We start from the raw sequence: 19,858 nt of genomic DNA, 5'->3' as shown, positions 1-19,858 counted from the left end.
GAGCGTGCGAGGCGTTTCGTTTCAAATTTTTTTTTTCTTTCTCGCATCATCGTTCCCATATTTTTTTTTTATGTTTTCGACCGACTCATCTGGTTCTGCTTACTTCTCTCTCACTGGCTCGTGATATGACCTACGAATGACCAAGGAGGGAAGATCAGATTCTTGTGCTATGTTTATTTTTCGCTTTTTTTTGGTTACTTCTGATCGAAATTAGGGTTCTTGCATGTTCATGTTGGCGAGTTATGTGCATCAAGTATTGGGCTTTTTGGTTATGTGCGTTCAGTTAGGGATTTGGTCAGGTTTGAATGGATAGGGAGAAATAAGATTGACCGGTAAGGTTAGGTAGACAGGGAATTGGTGGTTGCATATAGAGTGGTCCAAAAATTGGAGTGATGTTTTATAAACTTGTTGGACTGAGATGAAGTCTTCCTTCGTAACGTCGCGTGGAGAGAGTGATAAGTGAGTCAAAAGCAACGAAGGTATCAAAAACAAAAATACGTCGTTCGCGTTGTTTTTGCTGATGATGTTCATCGAGCGGTTTGGTATCGTAACCATCTTGAACTCTTTAATTAAATGGTACTCTCAACAGTGAACGAATAGTGATCAATGATTTTTTCAGATATGAATTGCCAGGTTCTGGATGTGGTATATACAAGAACTAGAAAGGCCGATAAGGACGTACAGTGCAATTCATTGCACCAAGAATCTTCTATCTAGACATACGCCCACAAGTCCTTCCTGAAGATTCATCCACAGTGAGAAACAAGATATAAATACAAGCATAGCTATACACAATTCTATATACTCGCATCTCCCCTACCGAACAGCCAACATCTTACTCGTAAGTCTAGGCACATACGTCGGATCATACCAATTATCCCTCAACTCGTCAATCTTCTTCGCAAACTCCGGATGATCCTCCAAATGCGTGCGAGCATGGTCCATAATAATACTCCCATCCATTTCTTCCCCTTGTTCCCGCGCCATGAGCGCTAACATAAACGACGCCTGCGGGATGGAGTGCTTGAATCCTAGGGCGTACCAGTCCAACGCTAGTTTGCGGTAGTCTTCGCGAGACATGGATTGATTGAAGAAGGATGATGCCCAGCCCAGTGCTGACTTGAAGATATTCGAGCTTTGTGTGTCTTCGGGAGTAGCCAGAGGTTTCGCTGGAGTTGGAGGTGCCTGTTGACCCTGGGCTTCTGCTTTGGCGAGTGCAACGCGCTCCGCTGTTGTAGGATACCGACCATGGAAGATTTGGTAGTAGTAATTTGCAATGTAGAGGATAGCATCCTTGTCTCCGAATGTAGCAGCCCTGCACATACATTCCTCGTATTTGTCGTAGTTTTTCTCGTTCATCATAATCGAGGCATACTCGACTAATGCCTTGCGGTCATTATACTCCAACGCCGCGATGCGGGTTGCATCATCTGCTTTCCTTCGACTCTCTGGTGAGTCAAAATTAGCATCATACGACGCAAGAAGCAGCGCGTATACTCTCCACGGGGACTCGAAATTATCACCCATGGTGATATCCTTGAAGAGGCCCTGGCGACGACGGGTTGGCGTGAGATATGGCAGGACTCGCTTTTCCATCAGTTCAAAGGCTTGTTCATATTCCCCATTCATACCGAGAATTTTGGCTTGGAGGATCATTGCTGGTGGGAACCCCTCGTCTGAGAATTGTTTGACCATGTCTGTCCATTTCGTGCGCTGGGTGGCTTTCGTCCATGAGACCGATCTACCCTGAATTAGGACAATGGAATGGCGTGCACCTGCTAGTGCACACGCAGAGGTGACCCATTCGAGAAGTGGCCTGTGTACAGCGCAGGCAACGAATCCAATTCGAAAGACGGCATCGACATCTAGTAACAAATAATTTAATTTCAATTTCGACGTCGCCCTAGCCCCGAACATCACTTATTTCATCCACTCTGGTGTCAAATATCTTACCTGTTGATATGGACCGAATTCTGTGTGGATTCGGTGGACCATCAATCACATCGAAGACCTTGATAGCAACGTCCTCAAATGTACGGAAACTGATATTCTCGAGAAGCCCATAGCTAGAAGCGTCGGCATAGAGAGACTCTGACCACTCTTTAAACATCGCGATGAGCTCTGGAGCATCCACAGATAAAGAATCCATATAAAAGCCCTTGTTATTTATAAGGCCGACACCATCTTTGCCCTGCCAGGCCGGCTCCAGACCGGCTTCGGAGTCTCTCATTTTCCTTCGTAGTGCGGGCGCAGGTCTCGCGGATTTGCCTTTCGCTGATCGGTATTGGGTACTGTGGAATGGTCGTCTCAACGTGGCGGTGCCATAGCGAGTGGTTGTGAACGCAAGCCGGGTTGGTGGTGTGAGGAGGTTGTTTGCGCGTAGATTTAGGATGGTGGGGGATGCGGAGGAGAAGCTTTGGCGGAAGTTAAGCCATTGCTGTAGTGCAGCAGATGACCTCGACATGGAGGATTTTATTCGAGGGTGATGAGGAGTAGGCGACGTAGAGGAAAAGCGTGGTGGGAGCTTGAATCAAAGGTCACGGAGGAATTGGAGAAAAGCGGAGGTCGGCGTTGGGTCCGCTTTTCGTAGTAATGAAAATACCCCGTCACCACCAAACAGAAGACATCCGATTGCCAGAGCTGAATATACTTAAACAAGCTCCATAAAACTACTGGTAACTTTCGATATATGCTCAATGCACCAATTAAACCAAAAACGAGCCCTCTGTACCAGAGGGGTCCATAACACAATGCGTATAATGTACATTTATTTGCCCTCACACGACCAGGCCAACAACGCTCAAGAAGTAGTATAACACCCTCGAAGCCAGATTCAAGTTCCCCCACACCCCCGACATGCGCAAGCCATGAAAAAGTAAAACAACAAGAGAAGGGGAGAAGAGAGAGGGGGAGAGAGCGCGCAAGAGGGATTAAAAGAAAACAGGAATCAAGCTCCGCCCAGGTTATCCCAAGTTTTGTTTCTGTTCTTCCATTTCGCTTTTCAACCCATTTACTCCATGACGACCTTCGCGCCCAGAGCCTTGAGAGTCTCAATGATCTTCTCAGCCTCCTCCTTAGGCACAGACTCCTTCATAATCTTGGGCACGGACTCAACGAACTTCTTGCTGTCCACCAGAGACAGGCCGAGCATGTTCTTGACCTCCTTGATGACCTTGGGCTTGGAGGCAGCCTCGAAGGACTCGAGCTTCAGGTTGAACAGGGTCTTCTCGGCGGCGGCGGGAGCGGCTTCTTCCTCCTCAGCGGCGGGAGCAGCAGCGCCAGGACCGGCACCACCGGCCATGGCGAAGCCCCCGACGGGGAGATCGGGAATGTTCAGGCGGGTCTAGAGAAAACAATTGTCAATTCTCATATTCAAATTGGATTTATGCAGGAATTCCCTCGCAAAACAATGCAATTGACACAATTGCGGAGGTGCATTGGCCTCACCTTCAAGCTGGACACAAGATCAGCAGTCTCCAACAAAGTCAACGTGGAGATCTGATCAACAATCTGTGCGATCTTAGGGTTGATAGGGGCCGCAGCAGCCTCGGTTGACTCCCATCGCCGGTAGCTGGGTGTGCGGGCTGTGTATGTAGTCGCGATGCGCAGGGAGGATGGGCGGACGGAGCCGGAGAGCTGTCGGCAGCTACGAGCTGCGGCCTGGATAGGGAAGGACATTGTGAATTGGGTGGAAATCAGGGGTGGTCCTGGCGAGTGAGAGGAAGAGCAGGAGCAATTGGCGTGGAGGGAGAAAGGGAGAAAGACAGCACTGGCTTCAACCGCGATAGCGAGCGAAAATGCAGATGCAGGAGTTTCGGGGAAAATCTAGGTGTCACGTGTTTGGATTAGGTAAGCGTATACAATGGTGCTCCTGGACTATGAGATGATAATGGGAACATGACACTGGTAAATAGCTCTAAATTTGGTAATTATGAACGTTTGTCGATAATTGAATTGATGTTCCAGTAGAACAAAGACTCCTGGATCTATGAGGCGGGAGAAAATGAGATACAGTGTCTCTTATGAGACACCAATTTCATCCTATGCCTCCTTCCCAACCACGAGCAATCCTCCTAACAAACTACTTCTACATTCATTACAATTCGAGGGTGTATGATTGACCAAAATTCAGTGATGTATTATCGTACTCAGCTATACACACCAACAAGGCGACTTTTTTCGTGATATCATACGGATCTATCAACGCCCCCGGTCTCGAAGCCTCTTCAACCCCAAGAATCATCATCAACACAAACGTGTCTACCGTTAACTCTTTAATCCTCATCCCAGTTGGGGTTAGGACCAGGAGGCTTCGGCCCACCCGCTTGCCGGGCAACAATGATCTGGTCCACGCTCAAGACCGTGCGAGCAGTCTCGCTGGCCAAACGGATGGCCGAGCTCTTCGAGGCCATCAGGTCGAGAATACCCTCCTCCACGGCATCAAGGGTGCCGTCGGAGTCACCAATCTCCAGATCCACACCGGTGGTCCAGTAGGGCTCCTCTTCCTCCTCGGAGCTGCCCTCCTCGTCGTCGGCGCTGGCGCGGTGGTGGGCGGTGTACAGGCGGGAGAGAACCTCGGTGGCGTCGAGACCGGCGGACTCGGCCAGGGTGCGGGGGATCACTTCGAAGGCCTCGGCGTACTTGCGGATGGCGTGCTGGGGGAGGCCGGGGGTCTTGTCGGCGAAGTTGGAGATGCGCTCGACAAGCTGGATCTCAGTGGCTCCGGCACCGGGCACCAGGCGGGGGTCCTTGGTGATGGCCTTGACGACGTTCACGCCGTCGTCGATGGCGCGCTCGATATCATCCAGGTGGTTCTGGGTAGCGCCGCGGAGCACGATCGTGGATGTGCGGGTCACGGCGTTGGCATCTTCTTGGCGGAAGACGGTGACACGGTCACCGCCAATCTCGGTCGTCTCGACCACGTCGATCTGGCCCATCTCATCGGGCATGGGGGCGCCCAGGCGGGCGAGGGGGGTAGCACCAACGACGCGGCACAGACGGCGGAGCTCGAACTTGGAGAGAATCTTGATCACAAGGATGTTGAAGCGGTTGAGGTAGTGCATGGCCAGGTCGCCGACGGTAGAACCGGCAACAACCACACGGAGACCGGAGTCGTACAGCTCCTTGATGGCGGTCTCGAGGCGGCCCTCCTCACCCTTGGTGAAGTCGACCATCTCCTGGGCGTTCTTGAGCAGAACTGTACCCTTGGTCTCGGTCTGGGAGATGTCAATGGGGCAGCTGAACACGCCGACCTTGGCCTTGCGGGCCAGCTTAATGATACCATCCGGCTCACGACCGAAGACCATACCCTTGACGACCTTGGACTGTTCCAAGCTACCACCCATGATCTTCACGACACGCACGTTATCCACGTTGAAGTTGAGGGGGTTCTTGGGCAGCACGGCGAGCACTGCCTCCGCGACCAGAGCGGCCAGGGTATCCTCCGTGCCAGACTGCTTGCTAGCGACGACTGTGCGAAGAGCCTTGCTGAGCTCTGGGACGGAACGCATGTCCTTCAGACGATCGACCTCGAGATCTGTCAAAAAGAAAAACAAAGTCAGTCCCAATTCCACGTAGACCCCGGTCTGATAGACCATCTATCCCTGAACCAAAGCCAACCGGCACCATATCCAACGGCCCCTCAACAAGAAAAACACACCTTCAAGAACCTTCAAAGCAAAGTTCTGAGCCTTCTCATAGCCAGAAACAATATCACTCGTCTTCAATCCCAATCGGATCAACTCCTCGGCCTTCTTCAGCAACTCTCCCGCCAAAACGATAACCAAGTTAGTACCATCCCCCATCTCAGCATCCTGCTGCTGACTAGCCATAACCAACAACTTCGCAGCGGGATGCACAACATCCAACTCGCGGAGAATCGTAGCAGCGTCCGAAGTCAAAATCATCTTCTGCAGGTGATTGATGACGATCTTGTTGCGGCCGTACGGACCCAGGGAGGTCTGGACAGTTCCCGAGATAGCCTGGCAAGCCTCGATGTTACGAATGACGGCACCATCTTCGGCGTCGTGGCTGTAGTTGTAGAAGAAGAATTGTTAGTAAGGATGGGGGTGTTTTGCGTTTTCTTTGCTTCATCGTGCGGCGGGCAGATAAGGAGGTGGGAGGTGTGTCTCCGGTGCGGTGGGATGGGGGCCCGCGTTGCGAGTAGCTTTGGACGTACCTCTGGTACCCGGCTTTGAAGAGGCCCTGCTGGGAGGGCCCTGGGAGTGATAGCGACATTGTGAGAGGTCGTGTCCGAGGTGGATACGACTGGATATGAAGGATGGGAGGGAGGGAGTCGATGGGCTTCTCTTGGTTGTGCCGGGGAATTTTTGGAGCTCGACGGGGGTCGGTGGGTTTGCGTTGTTTGCACGAGGGGGACCCGCCAGTTGGTGGGAGGTGGTCCGCCTACACTAGTATGGCCGAAGGGTGGATACCTCCAGGGTTTTATAAAGATTTTGAATAAATTAGACAAAAGATCATGGCAGGTGAGAATGTAAATGTAAACTGGAATCTCTGGAGAAATGAGATTAATTTTAGGCTCTATAAACATGACTAGGAGCAGGAGCTCATGACGGAGGAAACATCCGGGCGATCAGCCTAGCTATCTGTGGAGCATTAAGGAAAGGAATACATAAGAACTTGAGAGGTGGGTATTCAATGCATCATCTAATCTAGTATACAGTGATAGCAAATTAACAAAAAGACATTCACCACCCATACGAACTCTGCGTCTGATACGCCTTCTTGAAGCTAGGCACTATTCAAAACTATTAGCATCCCTAAGAAACACGGCAAAGCCAACCAACTAAACGGTAAGTTAGGACTTACTATAGCTTCCAAAGGTGCTGCACCCACTATCCGCATAGATCGTTTCAGCTTTCTCGAGCCTGTGCATTGTTAGTACTCGCGATTCCAGGGGACCTATGGACATGGCGGTATCTTACCATCCTCGAATGGCTTCTTCGCGGTTATAGCTCTATAGAAGGGTTAGATAAGAAGTCGGGTAGATTCAGTAGGGAGCGGGAACGTACTGAAGGGTGAGTAGACATGAATTGTGGTGGTGCGGCTTTCTCTTGTTCTTGCATTCGGCGCCATCTAGTATAGAATTAGTATGTACTATTCAAGAGTGATTGAATGACAACTCACAGTCTTACGGCAGCCTCAGGATTGAAGCATGCCTTGGCCATCATCACTATACATCTATGTCAGTATTCTCGATAGACTTCAATCTATAACCAGTAGACAACATACTCAGTCCAATGTTATCCGCCTCAGCCTATCGTCCACGTTAGCTACCAATTCAACAGCCACAAACTATACCAATCTCATCTCACCTCCTGTGTCCGCGAATTCGGCAGACTCCACATAAGATTAACCAGCATACTGGACAAATTCCCCGAAACATCGAAGAGCAACGAAATAAGGAAAACCGTCCCCAGCGTCAAAAAGCTATTGCTCATACGCTCAGCCGGATGTCTCGCGACAACATGCGCGATTTCATGGCCCAGCACCGCAGCAAGGCCATCTTCGTCTTGACAGATTGGCAGAATGCCTGTGTAAACGAAGACCTTGCCCCTACACCCAACAAAGAAATTGTCAGCATAGAACCAAGAAACAGGAACAATCCCCAAAAAGAAAAGAGAGAAAAGAAGGAAGATGTAACAAACCCAGGCAAAACAAAAGCATTAGCATTCCCATCATCAACAATAACATGCACCCTCCAATCCGCCCCCACAATATCAACCTGCGGAATCAACCGCTGCAAAACGCGATTAACCATCTGCGCCAACGGATGATTATCAGGCAACACCCGTCCCTTCGACTGCGCAAGAACCTCCCGATAACTCTGTTCCCCCATTTTCAGCTCCGCCGCGTGCGAAACACAATTGAAGCGTCGGCGGCCCGTCATTTCAACCACATCGGTATTGTACAAGTACACACCTGACAGCCCGAGGCCGATTAGGATGAAGTGGTGTGGTTTTGAGCGGGAGATTACCGTGTGGAAGAGAGATGGGCGTTGGGAGGAGGAGGAGTTGAAGCGGTTGTAGCTGTTGCGGGCGGAGTGGGGGATGCTTGTGCTGAAGGGGCGGTGGGGATGGTTGGTTTTAGGGATGCGGAGATGGGGGGTGAATGGGGGAAGGCGTGGGGATAGAGTTGGGAGACATCGTGGGCGTGGTTTGGGGGTTGTGTGGAATGCGCGTGGGAGGAGGGTGCGAGGTTGAGGTCGGAGGGTTGCGATGGGCGGGTGCGCGGTGCGCAGGGAGAGGAGAGGTTGGCGGAGCATTGTTAGTTGGGGGGTTTGCATGGTATGTACAGGAAATAGAGGTATGAAGTCGAAGTCGGAGTCGGGATTTGAGAAGTTGGAGTGAGTCAAGGATGAAGTTGAAATTGAAGGTGAAGGTGATGGCGGATGGCCGGTGTCAGGGCCGCGGCCGAGCCACACGGCGATAAGAAGACAGTCTCGGCGATAGGGCTAACTCGAGAAAGCGAACTACATTAACATCAGATTGCTTCCAAAGATACTCAGTGAACAAACCATAAAAAACACAATCTATGAATATTATTAAATAAAATCTCAAGTATGTAACACGTGCATTGTCATTATTCACAAGGGGGATGGGGGGTCAATAGAATTATGCAGGCTTTATCAACATGGGGCAGATCCCCCCCCCCCCAAAAAAAACATCAGTATCAGGAGTCAATCAAATCAAGTCAAGTCCAGACGCGGAGAGGGGGTCATCAAAAATATTTTGAGCCAATGCCAAAATGGGAGGGAAACTTTCAACAAACAAAAAAACACAGTATTCCACCCAAACCAAAAACAAGTCTCTCGAGTCACCCCGATCCAAAAAAAAAAAAAACGAAACATCAAAAAGTCTTCAAGAAACAAGGAGACCCCCATTCCATCCGCACACCAAAACCGAAAACCATTTCGGGGCAAATAGCAGAGAAACACAGATGTATCAGATGTACGCCCAACACAAGGCACAAATCCAGAAATCCCGAAAATCCAACCGTAAGACGGGATCGGCGGAAGCGGAAACACATCGCAAACGAAAGCCCCTGGAATCATGCTGCATAGTCATGGTGGGAACAAAGTGGTATCATAGGGGAACAAAATACAGCGAATATAAAAAGCAAGCGAGGGGTGTGAGAAAAACAGAAAGTCGATAATGAGATATAGGCTGGCCAGGGGATGATGGAACGGTGGTATGATGTCGCGGGGAATAAGGAAATCAAGAACGAGCATGTCATGAGCTGACTCCGGGAGGGAAATGATATATAGACCGAAAAATGGAATGAAATAAGGAAATAGAAAGTGAGAGAAATGCAAGTCAACCTTGAGTTGGACAAGAAGAAACCGATACGCTCTAGTCTTCTTTACTCTTCAGTCAAAGCATCATCACCCATCTCACGCCAACCCTTGGACTTTTCTGTCAGACGCCGCACGCCAGCAATCCGTTGGGCCCAGTGTGATTCTGAAGGTGTACGGAATGTATAGGCACGCTGCGAGGAAATCACACCGATACTCTGTAGCACGGCCTTACGCGAGTCACGACCGAAGACGGCGGGATGGTTGATCCACTCAAGAGCAGAGTCCAGATCCGCGTTGAGCGCAGTCATAGTATGCGCATCAACTGCGGACGATGGGGTGATAGTAGCGGTTTCGGACGCGGAAGAGGCATGGCTTTCCGCGAAAGTAGAAGACTTAGGAGAGCTTGAGGTTGGTGTATCGCCTCTGCTGCCCGCGTCGCTGGTTCCTGAAGGTCGAGACGCGGTGGGTGGCAATGGGGGTAAACCGCCTTTGCCCAGACCTTTGAGGATACTGCGGGTCTCGTGAAGCAGGTGCTGGCCACGGTCGTGTTGACCGCGAGAGACAAGGGTGAGTGCCCTGGTCAACATATCGGATGTAAGCAGCTCCATGCGGCGCTGCACGATAGATGGGTGAGGGGGGATGGGAGGGGTGGAGGGTCGCTGGTTGCGAGACTTGGGGTTTGGAGGGAGCATGGTAATGGCAAGCAATGACGGACGAGGCGAGTGGGTTAGATGGCCATCACGAAGAAGATCGCCGTATGTCAGGTCGGCTTGGATCAAAGGGACCTCTTCAACACTCAGCACGCGCTGCTCATCGCCATCGAGTCCCCCGCCTAGAGCTTCCAGGCCAGAGACCAAGCTCTCCCATGGGTCCTGGGGCATGTTGTCTTGCGTAGCATTGTCGGGTTGAATAACCAGCTGCACCAGAACATCACGCTTATCACCAAATCGGAGATCTCCCAAGGCAGCCTCGGCGTCTCGACCAGTCGCGCGCTTCGTCGTGTGAAGAGCCCCGCTGATCTTGACAAACTTGGCCGGGGAGCCCTCGGGCAGGCGAAGCTTCAGCTTGACATTTTGGTGTGATGTAGTCTGGATAGCACCCAAGCATCCAGCAACACACTCCCGAAGCATCATCCAGTCCTTAACATAGAGATAAGAGCCCTTGGTGCGAGTCGAGAGCTCGATCATGGTATCCGGCTTGTGGGTCAGTCCAAGACCGAAGGAGTGGATGCTGACCTTGGCAGCCTCGGCGCGAGAGACAACAAAGTCGACACTTTCAGGATCGGAGGTAGATGAATCGCTGATCAAAAGGATGGTTGAGACGGGGTTGTTGAATTTGCGCTGCATGAGCAGATCCATCGCCACGTTCGCACCCTCCACCACATCAGCGCGCAAACTCTTCTGGCCGACAGGACGAATCGAGTCGAGAACCTTATTCCATCCATTCCATGACTTGGTAGTCATACCCACTAGAGGCACACCACCACCGCTCGAGCCAAACGTCACCAAACCCATCCGATCCCGCGAGCCCAGATTTTGTACGAGGAATTTGAGAGCATCGCGCAGAAGCGTGATCTTCAGACCCTGCATCGATGATGAGACAGGAATGACCACAACGAGATCCAGAGGAATGTGGAACGAATCGAGAGATGGCTTCTCCGCATCAGGGTTGGTGTAATCGGTGATGGCGGTATTATTCGACTTGCCTGCGCCATAGGATGAGTTGAGAGATGCTTGTCGCTGAATACGGCTGGTCCGGTAGTCCTCCTCCTCAGCGCCCAAGTGCTCGTAGTCAAAGTCATTATGCTGTCGGGACACATTTTCCACTGGGTTGAGATTCGTCAACGCTCGGTGCCACGTCTCCAGCTGCTGGCGGTTCTGGAAACGTAGGTAAAAGCAGGGCAGCTCGCTGACAGAAAGATTAAGAGAGAGAACTGGCTCGTCAGAGCCGGCATCAATGGACTTCAAATGCTTCTTGATCAGGATGGAACCCTTGAGAGTGCAGCGAGTGGGCTTGCGCTTCTCATCGTATTGGTGAGAATCGGGAATCTTCTTCTCCTTGACGCAGATAAGCATCTCCGCGAACAGATAGCATTCCAATTCCTGCCATGATTCCCGGTCCTTGCCCACGCGCATTTGCCCATGCAATCGCAACTTGCCAAACCTGGAGCTGAATTAGCATTGCTTGATCTTGAAAGGGATTCATAATCGCCCGCGTTTCTCAAAGACATACCGTTGGAACTCGAGGCCATGCCAATTATCGACCCGATTTCGCAAGTCCTCCGCAATCTCCTCCAGGTTCTCCACCGGCTCATTCTGAATAGACCGAGCATCCTGCGAGCCCCCGAATCGACCCGTATACGGCTCATCAAGTTGAGACTGGCCTGAAGGCGGTTGTCGAAGATCGTCTGCGTCTGGACGCCAATTGCCCTCGGGCACCTCCACCGTGATCAGACATGTCAAAGTTTGCTGTTGGCGGGATCGATTCATCGTAGGGAACTCGCTTCGCACGGTAACAAGTGGAGCGGGGATAGGGTTTTTGGTGACACCAGGGCGAGGGCTCAGGTCTGATTCCATAGCCTGCACATCATAGTCGTGGCGTCGCCCGCTGCTCGTGTGCTGGCCATCATGGTAGTCGCCGGATGAGCCGGCTGCACTGCCGTTTCTAGAATGCGGTTGGCGTTGACGAGGGTCAGAAATGGCCGATGCTCCGCCTGCAGTTAAGCGTTCGACCCGCTCCCGCTGGCCAGTAGTGTCGCGACTGTCACGTCGGCTATAAGTGGATTGTGCGTTGTTAGTATTGTTATAGCGGCTACCGGCATCGCTGGGCGGTCGCCGAGTCGACTGCTGTTCCCACGGGGTTGAGGTCGGGTTCGTCAGGCCACTCCGCATTGTGGCGGTGTCGCTCATAGTCACCGAGCGCACAATATTGCTGATCTTTTCTGTAGGTTAGTAGATCTTGTCAGTGACTCCATTTTTCCAGATTGAATGATTTGACATGTGATTGCCATTATGTAGCTCCTTTTCGCTTGAAGCCGGGAGGGGTGAAGGACGCTCAGGAGAAATCACGAACCAATATCCAAGACATTTCCACCTCGACTCGTATCCAAACCTAACGGAGCATTGCATGTCGGGCAGTATTGCGATTCGAATTCCCGGATAAACTCATAGAAGCAGGCCTCGTGGGACACGTGGCTGCACGAGAACTGAAGGACCCGCTCTCCACGCAAGGTATGCTCGAGCGGCTCCTCGCAGACGGCACATTCACTGCCGATAAAAGTCCTCTCCCTCCGTGTCCGGGTACGGTCGACCTCCATTGCCCCAGCGTTAGAATTGCCCGAGCGAGAATTGAAAGAGACACGAGACCGATTCGAGTGCGCCGACTGCCAGGCGGGATCCGGGCGAGCAGAGTGTATACTGTCGGCTACGGCTGAGGGGGCTCGTGGGCGAGTATTTGGGCGCGAAACGTCCGTGTAGTTGGAGGCACTACTCTCGGGACGGTCTGATTTGTGTCGAAAGGAGCGAAAGGAGCGAAACGTGGAGCGGGAGGAGGAGTCTGGCCGCGATTGAAATTCTGGACGTCACCAGGATCCGTTAGCCATGCGGGGGGGCCAAAATGACGGGCTGACATGCACGATGCAACGATACAACGTGCTTGCGATGGTGGAATGTTGGGTAGGGCCCACCAATTGGGGTCGGAGAATGAAGATGATGTGAGGATTGTAAAAAGGAGAGGGGCTTTTTTTTTCTTGTAGATTTCGGGGAATTGAGTCTCCAAGGTTCAGGGGGGACGGATGAAAGGGTATGAATGAGTGGGAAGACAAAAAAGAGAAGACGAGCACAGTCAGATGGCTTTAGGTCCACGAGCTAAGGGGAGACAGTAACGAGACCCAGGACTGGCAACCTAAAGAAGCGCATCTAGAACCCGGCTTGTGTTCAGGTCTCAGTTTTGCGATACTAGACCCGACCCGACCATTGATTGATCTGATATGAGGGGGCGCACGAGGGGGGAGAGAGGAACGGGTACAACAGGGAAACTCAGGAACTCACCAGCCGATGACGAAGGCGTAATGTTCTTCTTCCTAGATCGCCCTAGGAAGCCGATTTCAGATAGATGAAGATGATTTGAATCGCTCCCCGATTTAGACTCCGATCTGGGTGAAAGTCGAGGTTTCCACATGGGGGGTTTCTCCCAGAACACCTAAGAGGAGATGGGTAAAGGTGGGGGGAGGGATAAAAGGAGGAGAAAGAAACCACAAGAAAGAGGCGACTTTCGAGAGGAGCAGAGTGAAAAAAACGAGACGCCCCCAAAGTCTAAAAAAATAAAACAATAATATCAAAAATAATATTAATTAAGAGAACGAGAAGGCAGAGGGGGATGAAGGAGTTCCGACCAAAGGGTAAAAAAAGACGTCCAAACCCAGCAGGGAAAGGTGTTGAAAAGGTGCCAAAGGTGGGAATTGGTTCCAAGGCGGAGGTGTCAGGGCTCAGGGCTGTACTGAAGTGTATATTGCCAATACACTGAAAGTATGGAGTACTTGTCAATCAGGATTCAGTAGTGCTAGTAGTACTACTACTAGTACTCGCAGGAGCACGAGGTAGTATTGTGCACGAGGATCCTGCTACTCCGTGGGAGAGGTACGGAATACACAAAGGCAATTGTCTGTACAGCAGAAACCGGCAGCAGGGGTACTGTACGTACAGTAGTGCTACTGCAGGTCGCTAGTACATGCAGAGTCAAGTGCATACACAAAAGTATGTATGATTAGTGTACTTCCGTATGGGATGCTTGAAAATGTTTGAATTGTATGAATGAAAAAGAGCGACAGGGGAGAGAGGAGAAGAGAAGTGGGGAGGGGAAATGGACAGAAACCAAGACGATTGGATAACGAGTCCGGGTTAATTACGCCGGCCTTTCTCTAGTATCGGAAAAAAAGAGCAGAAAAAAAAAGAACCCAAAAAAGGGCAAAGGGGGATAAATTCAAAGAAAAATGACGATTGTGGATTGGGACCAGTTGGACCAGGCACGCTGAGTACCTGGAGACTGGAGAGCGATCGGGTCCACTCAGCATGCCGAACTAGAGCGCTAGCGAATGGATGAGCCATGGATTCGGAGAAATGAGTGGAGGACCGCGTGAGTGGACACTGGTGGAGGCACTTTTAGTCTTGGAGGACTTACTGGGTCGCGACCGTGGCCCCTGAACAGGAAAAGGGAGAGAGAGAGGGAAGAATTGAATTGATTATTTAGTTTATTTAGTTCGAGAGAAGGAAACGACATAATAGGGCTGGAACCTTCGGAGGTATTGAGCTTATATGGAGTGTTACTCCGAACCCTATGTAGACTATTTGAATCGACAGAGAGACGGGCGGGATTTTATTGGAATTTGAATAACCAGAGAAAGGGACTCTCGGTGGCTTCTGTACTACGAACCAGAACTGCGGGACTATGAAACCAAGGAACAATGGGACTGGGTCAGAACAACTGCAGTACAGGCCTGAGGCAGTCAATGGTGTAGAGATCAGAAGAATCAGATCATTCCAGTCAGTATGATCAAGAACTAAGTACGGATAGTTGTAGTAGTATGCTCGTCTACACAACAAAGTAAATACAACGATAATACTATGGGACGGGAACTATAAACGCAATAGTATGGTAACCTCGTATCCTAATCTCTAGCTGACTGGATATTGGATAATGCCATAAACGGGCCACCAACCACATGGCCCATTGGGAATATCCATAGAAAACGAAAAGAAGATTCCATCCCGCATGGTCCCAAAAACGTGGCTGGGATGACAGACAGGTTCGTCTTAACTTTTTGGTCCCCTCCCCTTACGTCGCACCCCATCCCAAGGCCTGCTGGCGAGCTGCTTAGCTTGCATCCTTGCTGCATGATTACATCCTAGGGCCTGCTAGCTGCATATCCAAGACCCCCCTCCAGCTGCCCTCGGCGGCGCCCCTGGCGAACGGAAGGATTTTGAGGTTTCACTCTGTCTGACTCTATCTCTCTGTATAACCTAACTCCATAGCTACAGTTTGTACTACGCCTCATTGGCACAGTAATCAGAGTACTCTATATCCGTCTTGGAACGGGAAGGTGAACGGAAACCGTGGAGCATTGACTTTCAATCTTCTCCAGCATTCAGCTGAACGGCTTCCACCAACCTTGACATGGTGGAATTTTTCATTTCATCTACTGTCATAATAATCTATAATTGTCCGCTTGTTCCCCCCGGCACCTACGGACTCTAACAGACTTTCACTAACGAACGGCCACTCCCCATTTCTGGAGTCTCGAGTATCCATTTCAAGCAGATACAACCAGAAACATGTCCATTCTTAGGAGGCTTGAGGGCCGCGGGGCACACCGGATGGTCTTGGGAGACGCGTTCCCATCTTTTTCTCTATGAGATAAACTTTCTCCCTTTTTAGTGTTTTCAGATGATGGATATTTTTTTTTTCTTTCTCCTTTCTGTTCTTTTTTCCAGCCATTGATATGTCTCGGAGGCCGTTCTGGTGGTTTGCGGACCATGGTTCGGCACGGGGGCACATCATCGGGACTCTCCTGATCGGACTCCAGCCGGACCGCGATGCACAGCAACGGGCATGGACGGGTTTTCCGGACTTGTAGGTGAGGTGAATACGTATGGGCGGTTACAGATACATACGGAATTTACGGATCGTACTACATAGAGAAATCTCAATCTCAATCGACATTTTAGTACAGTATCTTTTAACCCGAAAATCTACCGAAGAACCAAAACTATTACCGCTGTAGACGCTGTTATCGCTAGGGCTTTAGGGATTCCCGTGATCTTCGATCTTCCCCGTGACGGCCACGGAGGATTTATCTTCTCCGTCTACTCCGCCGACTCCATATAATACACTTCATATAGCGTACTTTTATATAATAAAAGACACTCTAGCTGCTAGTATCAATAATGATCTCCCACTATTACTTTCGGAATAAAAATTAGCAAAAGCAATTCTCTCCCACATCGAGGCTCTTTCTGATCTTGATCTTTAATCGTTCTGATCATCCCCAACCCTGCCTCGGAGCCCTCCGAACGTCCGCTCTTTCTATGTTGCCGACGACCCTCTGGTTCAACCTTCATGGTACCTTCAAGATCTTCATCCGTGGAAACAAAGTTCTGCAGAAGTTCGAACCCTTCCATTATTCCTCAAGAAGCATGTCCAACCAGATCCAAACTAAAGCTCATCGGCAACTCAACTACCGAAACCCTTAAAACGTTCTTAATTTTCGCCTCAACCCTGGAACATGGAAGCGATCACCCCCGATGCTGACATAATCCAGTCCATTTCCACCAGATCCGCCCAATATCTCTCTCAATATCAAACGATTGGCCATTGGCTCTCGTCTGCCGAGCTCGTCGATCCTCTTCAACGGTTTTCTGTCACTGACACCCGCGGAAACAGCTTTCCATTTTTGAGGTTCATCCAGCATAAGCTTTTGCCTCCCCTCTTTTTTGTTCCCACGTCATACAGAATTACAAGCAAAGGGTCAATTCAAGGCTGGTTGGTCAACGCTTTTGATCCGAAATCCATTTCCCTTCTAGCCAGGGGAAGGGGAAGACTGGAGTCGTGAAGTCTGGTACTTGCACTGCCTCTGCCTCGCTCGGCAATTGTGTGACTGGGAACAGTTCGCAATTTCGCAATTCACAAGCGCGGAGCCTAATCTAATACTGATTACTGGATAGGGAGTTAATCTCCAATTCTTTTCGGGAAAAGAATTGGAGATGATCCTCTTTTTCGACCTGGTGGCGTTGTAATTAACACCCCTTGCCCCATTATCCGCGATTCCGGAGCGCCAGCGATGAGGATTGAGAACATTTTTTCCGGAGAATTATTGATAGAATTTTCAAATTGGCCCAAGAGGTCCAGGTCCAAATCAGGCTTTCGAGTTCCTCCTGACGAGTAACGATCTTGCAAGACCCAAAGCTTCATCCTGGACCCAGTCCTAGTCCTACTCATGTTCCCACTCATGATCCATCTCATCCCACCCTGTCTCCCCTCTTCGTGTGGGCTACAGTACTAGCATGACAGCATCATCTGCCGCGCTCCAGCGCCAGCGCCAGTGCCATGTCATGTCATGTCAATCCTTCCCCACACCGGGTCCTTGTCCCACCACCTTAGTGAATTAGTGCTGAATAGCACGGCCGGGAAATTCAGGAAGGGGCAGCTTAAGAACCGTACGCCGCGCTAGGAGAAATTACTTGTAATCTGCACATCGCGGCCGCCTGCTAGGCTGCTCCATCGTGCACGTCCGGAGACTCCGGGCGCTGGTGCGCGTCGGTCGCACTCGCGTAGGTGGTTTCTTGAGAAGATCATCGTAAGCGCTGATCGTCGTACTGTAGTGCTGCGTTGCCTTTTTGGAGGTGCATGATTGCTTCCCCTTTCCGAATTGGTATTTTTGGGCTGTATTGATATACGGCTTGATGTAGACAGAGTACTTCATACAATGTACTCTGTACTTACTTCGTATATATGGAGGTTTCCGCGGGGCTCTTGTAGATGGATGGATGTTATCTATCCAGAATCCAGGAGCAAGGGAGGGGCGCTATGCAACTGGGTTGATGTGGAGCTCGTGGTGGCTTTCCCTGTCATATTCTACCAGGCCATGGAGACGAAGACTAGGCAACTTTGGGACAATGCTGTCAAGCTGGCAGCTGCAGCAGGATTAGTTACTTGCTTTTTAATGACTCCTCTGTCGACGGAGTATGTATGGCCATTGGCAGTATGTCTGGCAAAACAAGTTGACCTGTCGACTGTCACTGTGCATGACAGGTCGGAGAATTAATCGCACGTGTCGACTCGTCACAACTGTCTCGTTACAACGGTTACAATGCGTTGCTCTGTCTATGACAGATGATAGATAAGATGCATGATGCGAGAAACTCATGTTTTGACAGGCACAATGCAAATCCAAGACCCCCTTAGTGATTGATCAGCTGTCAAAGTGGCCTTGCGCAGACTAATCACCCGAGTGGGTACCGTCAACCATCTAGCACACACTATTTACATAGCTAACCGCATAGTCTTGTCCCACACTTGCTTAGCATGTGATTATCTCAATCTCGATAATTTTTCTTCAAAAATCAAGTTATGCAAGTATGCAGATCCCTACAGTAACTGTTTTGGGTTAGGACAACATGAGCTACAGTTTTGTAGTCGGGTTATGCTCTTTCGATCTTCTTGTCCTACTCAGTCTTAAATTCTGCAGAGACAAGGAAGATATAAGCTCACTAATAATTTCACATCACTAAATCAAATCTTTCAACCTCCGTATTCCATGACTACATACAAAGAATTTAATACTGGGATTTCCTTCTCCTCTAACCTTTGAAGATCTTCAGACCCAAATTGCGTTCCGCCACATCCAGTCCTGCATTGTGATCAGCGCCGTTGGAGCTTGCAGAGCGGAGACAAGTCGGAACTCCACCATTGCTGTAATGCAGTATGCACGACCTAGCCTGGTCTAAAGTTACTCGTGACTCGTACGGAGTACATATGCCATCAACTACAGAATGACTGGTCATGCCTGAAGATCATGTCGAATGATTGCGTTCTCAAGGGGTTAGTTAAGTGAGTACATACATATTGGGGAATGTAGGTGTGATTACTTTCTTACTACGACTGTGAAGTAAGACACATTCTAGCCCGGTCTTTACGAATCCCGGTTTATTTCTATTTCTCCTACGGGCTTACACTCCAATGCCGGAGGCGCATCCGTGCCCAGGGGATTGCGGGAGCCGGTGTTTCAGACGATGAACGATCACTTTCAGGGGGCTGCTGAGCAGTAATGTAAACCCTGGATTGAGATTCTTTGGATGACTACGAGATAGGAGATGATGGCACTCGCATGTGTATCTCAACGCTAGTCCGACTACACTTCCCAGTATTCCAAGCCTGCAGGTAGTTACATAGCCTAGCTCACTTAGCTCTATAACGATTGGCAGGTATGACCCCTCTCTGGAATAAGGTTTAGGCGATGAAACGCCTTACGCTGGTCTGCTCCAGGCCCGATTGGTGGCTAGTAGGCCTGGCTACAAGCGCTGCGTGTGCTGCACGTTAGGCGGGCTGGTTTGGATGGCCGTTGAGAATCCTTGTTCGAGCTTCGTGGTCGTATGTCGCGGGCGCTGTAACGGTGCATGCAGCCTTTCTATGTGCATGACTAGTAGCCTTTTCAGGCGGGTGGACGCATCAACTAGACTAATCGGGGGCTTAACTTGGATACTTTCGTCGAAGGCGATCACAGTTCTGGGATATTCAATACATGCTGTCGTCATTACTCGTCTCGGAGAGTTTTGGGAGAGGGGATCCTTGGTTTTCATGCTACGTACTGCACTGATGTGTATGTTGAGAACCTTCCGAGGATTTCTCATTCTAAGTGTGTTTCCGATTTTCTGTATCGTGGATAGCACCCCGTTTAATATTCATGACATCGATCGCTAGGTCAAGGTCAACGACCTATGTCGTAGGACTTTCTATTCTAGGCAGGTCCAGACTCAGTGTGAGACAGAA

The 19,858-nt window shown here is 50.3% G+C and overlaps 5 protein-coding genes across 5 annotated transcripts; all 5 read right to left on the bottom strand.

Moving 5' to 3' along the window:
- Positions 1-816: 816 nt before the first annotated feature.
- On the bottom strand, positions 817-2,464 carry N7473_000491 (uncharacterized protein; the record flags this gene model as incomplete). Its single annotated transcript, XM_057146431.1, has 2 exons — positions 817-1,865; positions 1,954-2,464. The coding sequence occupies 2 exons, from the start codon at positions 2,462-2,464 to the stop codon at positions 817-819; spliced, it is 1,560 nt and encodes a 519-aa protein (XP_057014317.1).
- Positions 2,465-3,010: 546 nt separating this feature from the next.
- Positions 3,011-3,678, bottom strand: N7473_000490 (mitochondrial 54S ribosomal protein bL12m; the record flags this gene model as incomplete). The annotated part of the gene is made up of 2 exons (XM_057146430.1): positions 3,011-3,343; positions 3,448-3,678. 2 exons carry the CDS (start codon positions 3,676-3,678, stop codon positions 3,011-3,013), a joined length of 564 nt encoding a protein of 187 aa, XP_057014316.1.
- Positions 3,679-4,274: 596 nt separating this feature from the next.
- On the bottom strand, positions 4,275-6,237 carry N7473_000489 (chaperonin-containing T-complex subunit CCT8; the record flags this gene model as incomplete). The annotated part of the gene is made up of 3 exons (XM_057146429.1): positions 4,275-5,536; positions 5,660-6,030; positions 6,179-6,237. The coding sequence occupies 3 exons, from the start codon at positions 6,235-6,237 to the stop codon at positions 4,275-4,277; spliced, it is 1,692 nt and encodes a 563-aa protein (XP_057014315.1).
- Positions 6,238-6,707: 470 nt separating this feature from the next.
- Positions 6,708-8,284, bottom strand: N7473_000488 (M48 family metallopeptidase; the record flags this gene model as incomplete). Its single annotated transcript, XM_057146428.1, has 8 exons — positions 6,708-6,757; positions 6,829-6,887; positions 6,945-6,976; positions 7,032-7,095; positions 7,147-7,192; positions 7,252-7,276; positions 7,335-7,575; positions 7,668-8,284. 8 exons carry the CDS (start codon positions 8,282-8,284, stop codon positions 6,708-6,710), a joined length of 1,134 nt encoding a protein of 377 aa, XP_057014314.1.
- A 1,097-nt stretch (positions 8,285-9,381) lies between these two features.
- Positions 9,382-12,207, bottom strand: N7473_000487 (VWA and PH domain-containing protein; the record flags this gene model as incomplete). Its single annotated transcript, XM_057146427.1, has 2 exons — positions 9,382-11,479; positions 11,549-12,207. The coding sequence occupies 2 exons, from the start codon at positions 12,205-12,207 to the stop codon at positions 9,382-9,384; spliced, it is 2,757 nt and encodes a 918-aa protein (XP_057014313.1).
- Positions 12,208-19,858: the final 7,651 nt, after the last annotated feature.

Source organism: Penicillium subrubescens (assembly GCF_028828155.1).
Source record: "Penicillium subrubescens strain IBT 31985 chromosome Unknown utg000001l_segment0_segment0, whole genome shotgun sequence".
Lineage (NCBI taxonomy): Eukaryota > Fungi > Ascomycota > Eurotiomycetes > Eurotiales > Aspergillaceae > Penicillium > Penicillium subrubescens.
This window is presented reverse-complemented; position numbering and strand designations above follow the sequence as displayed.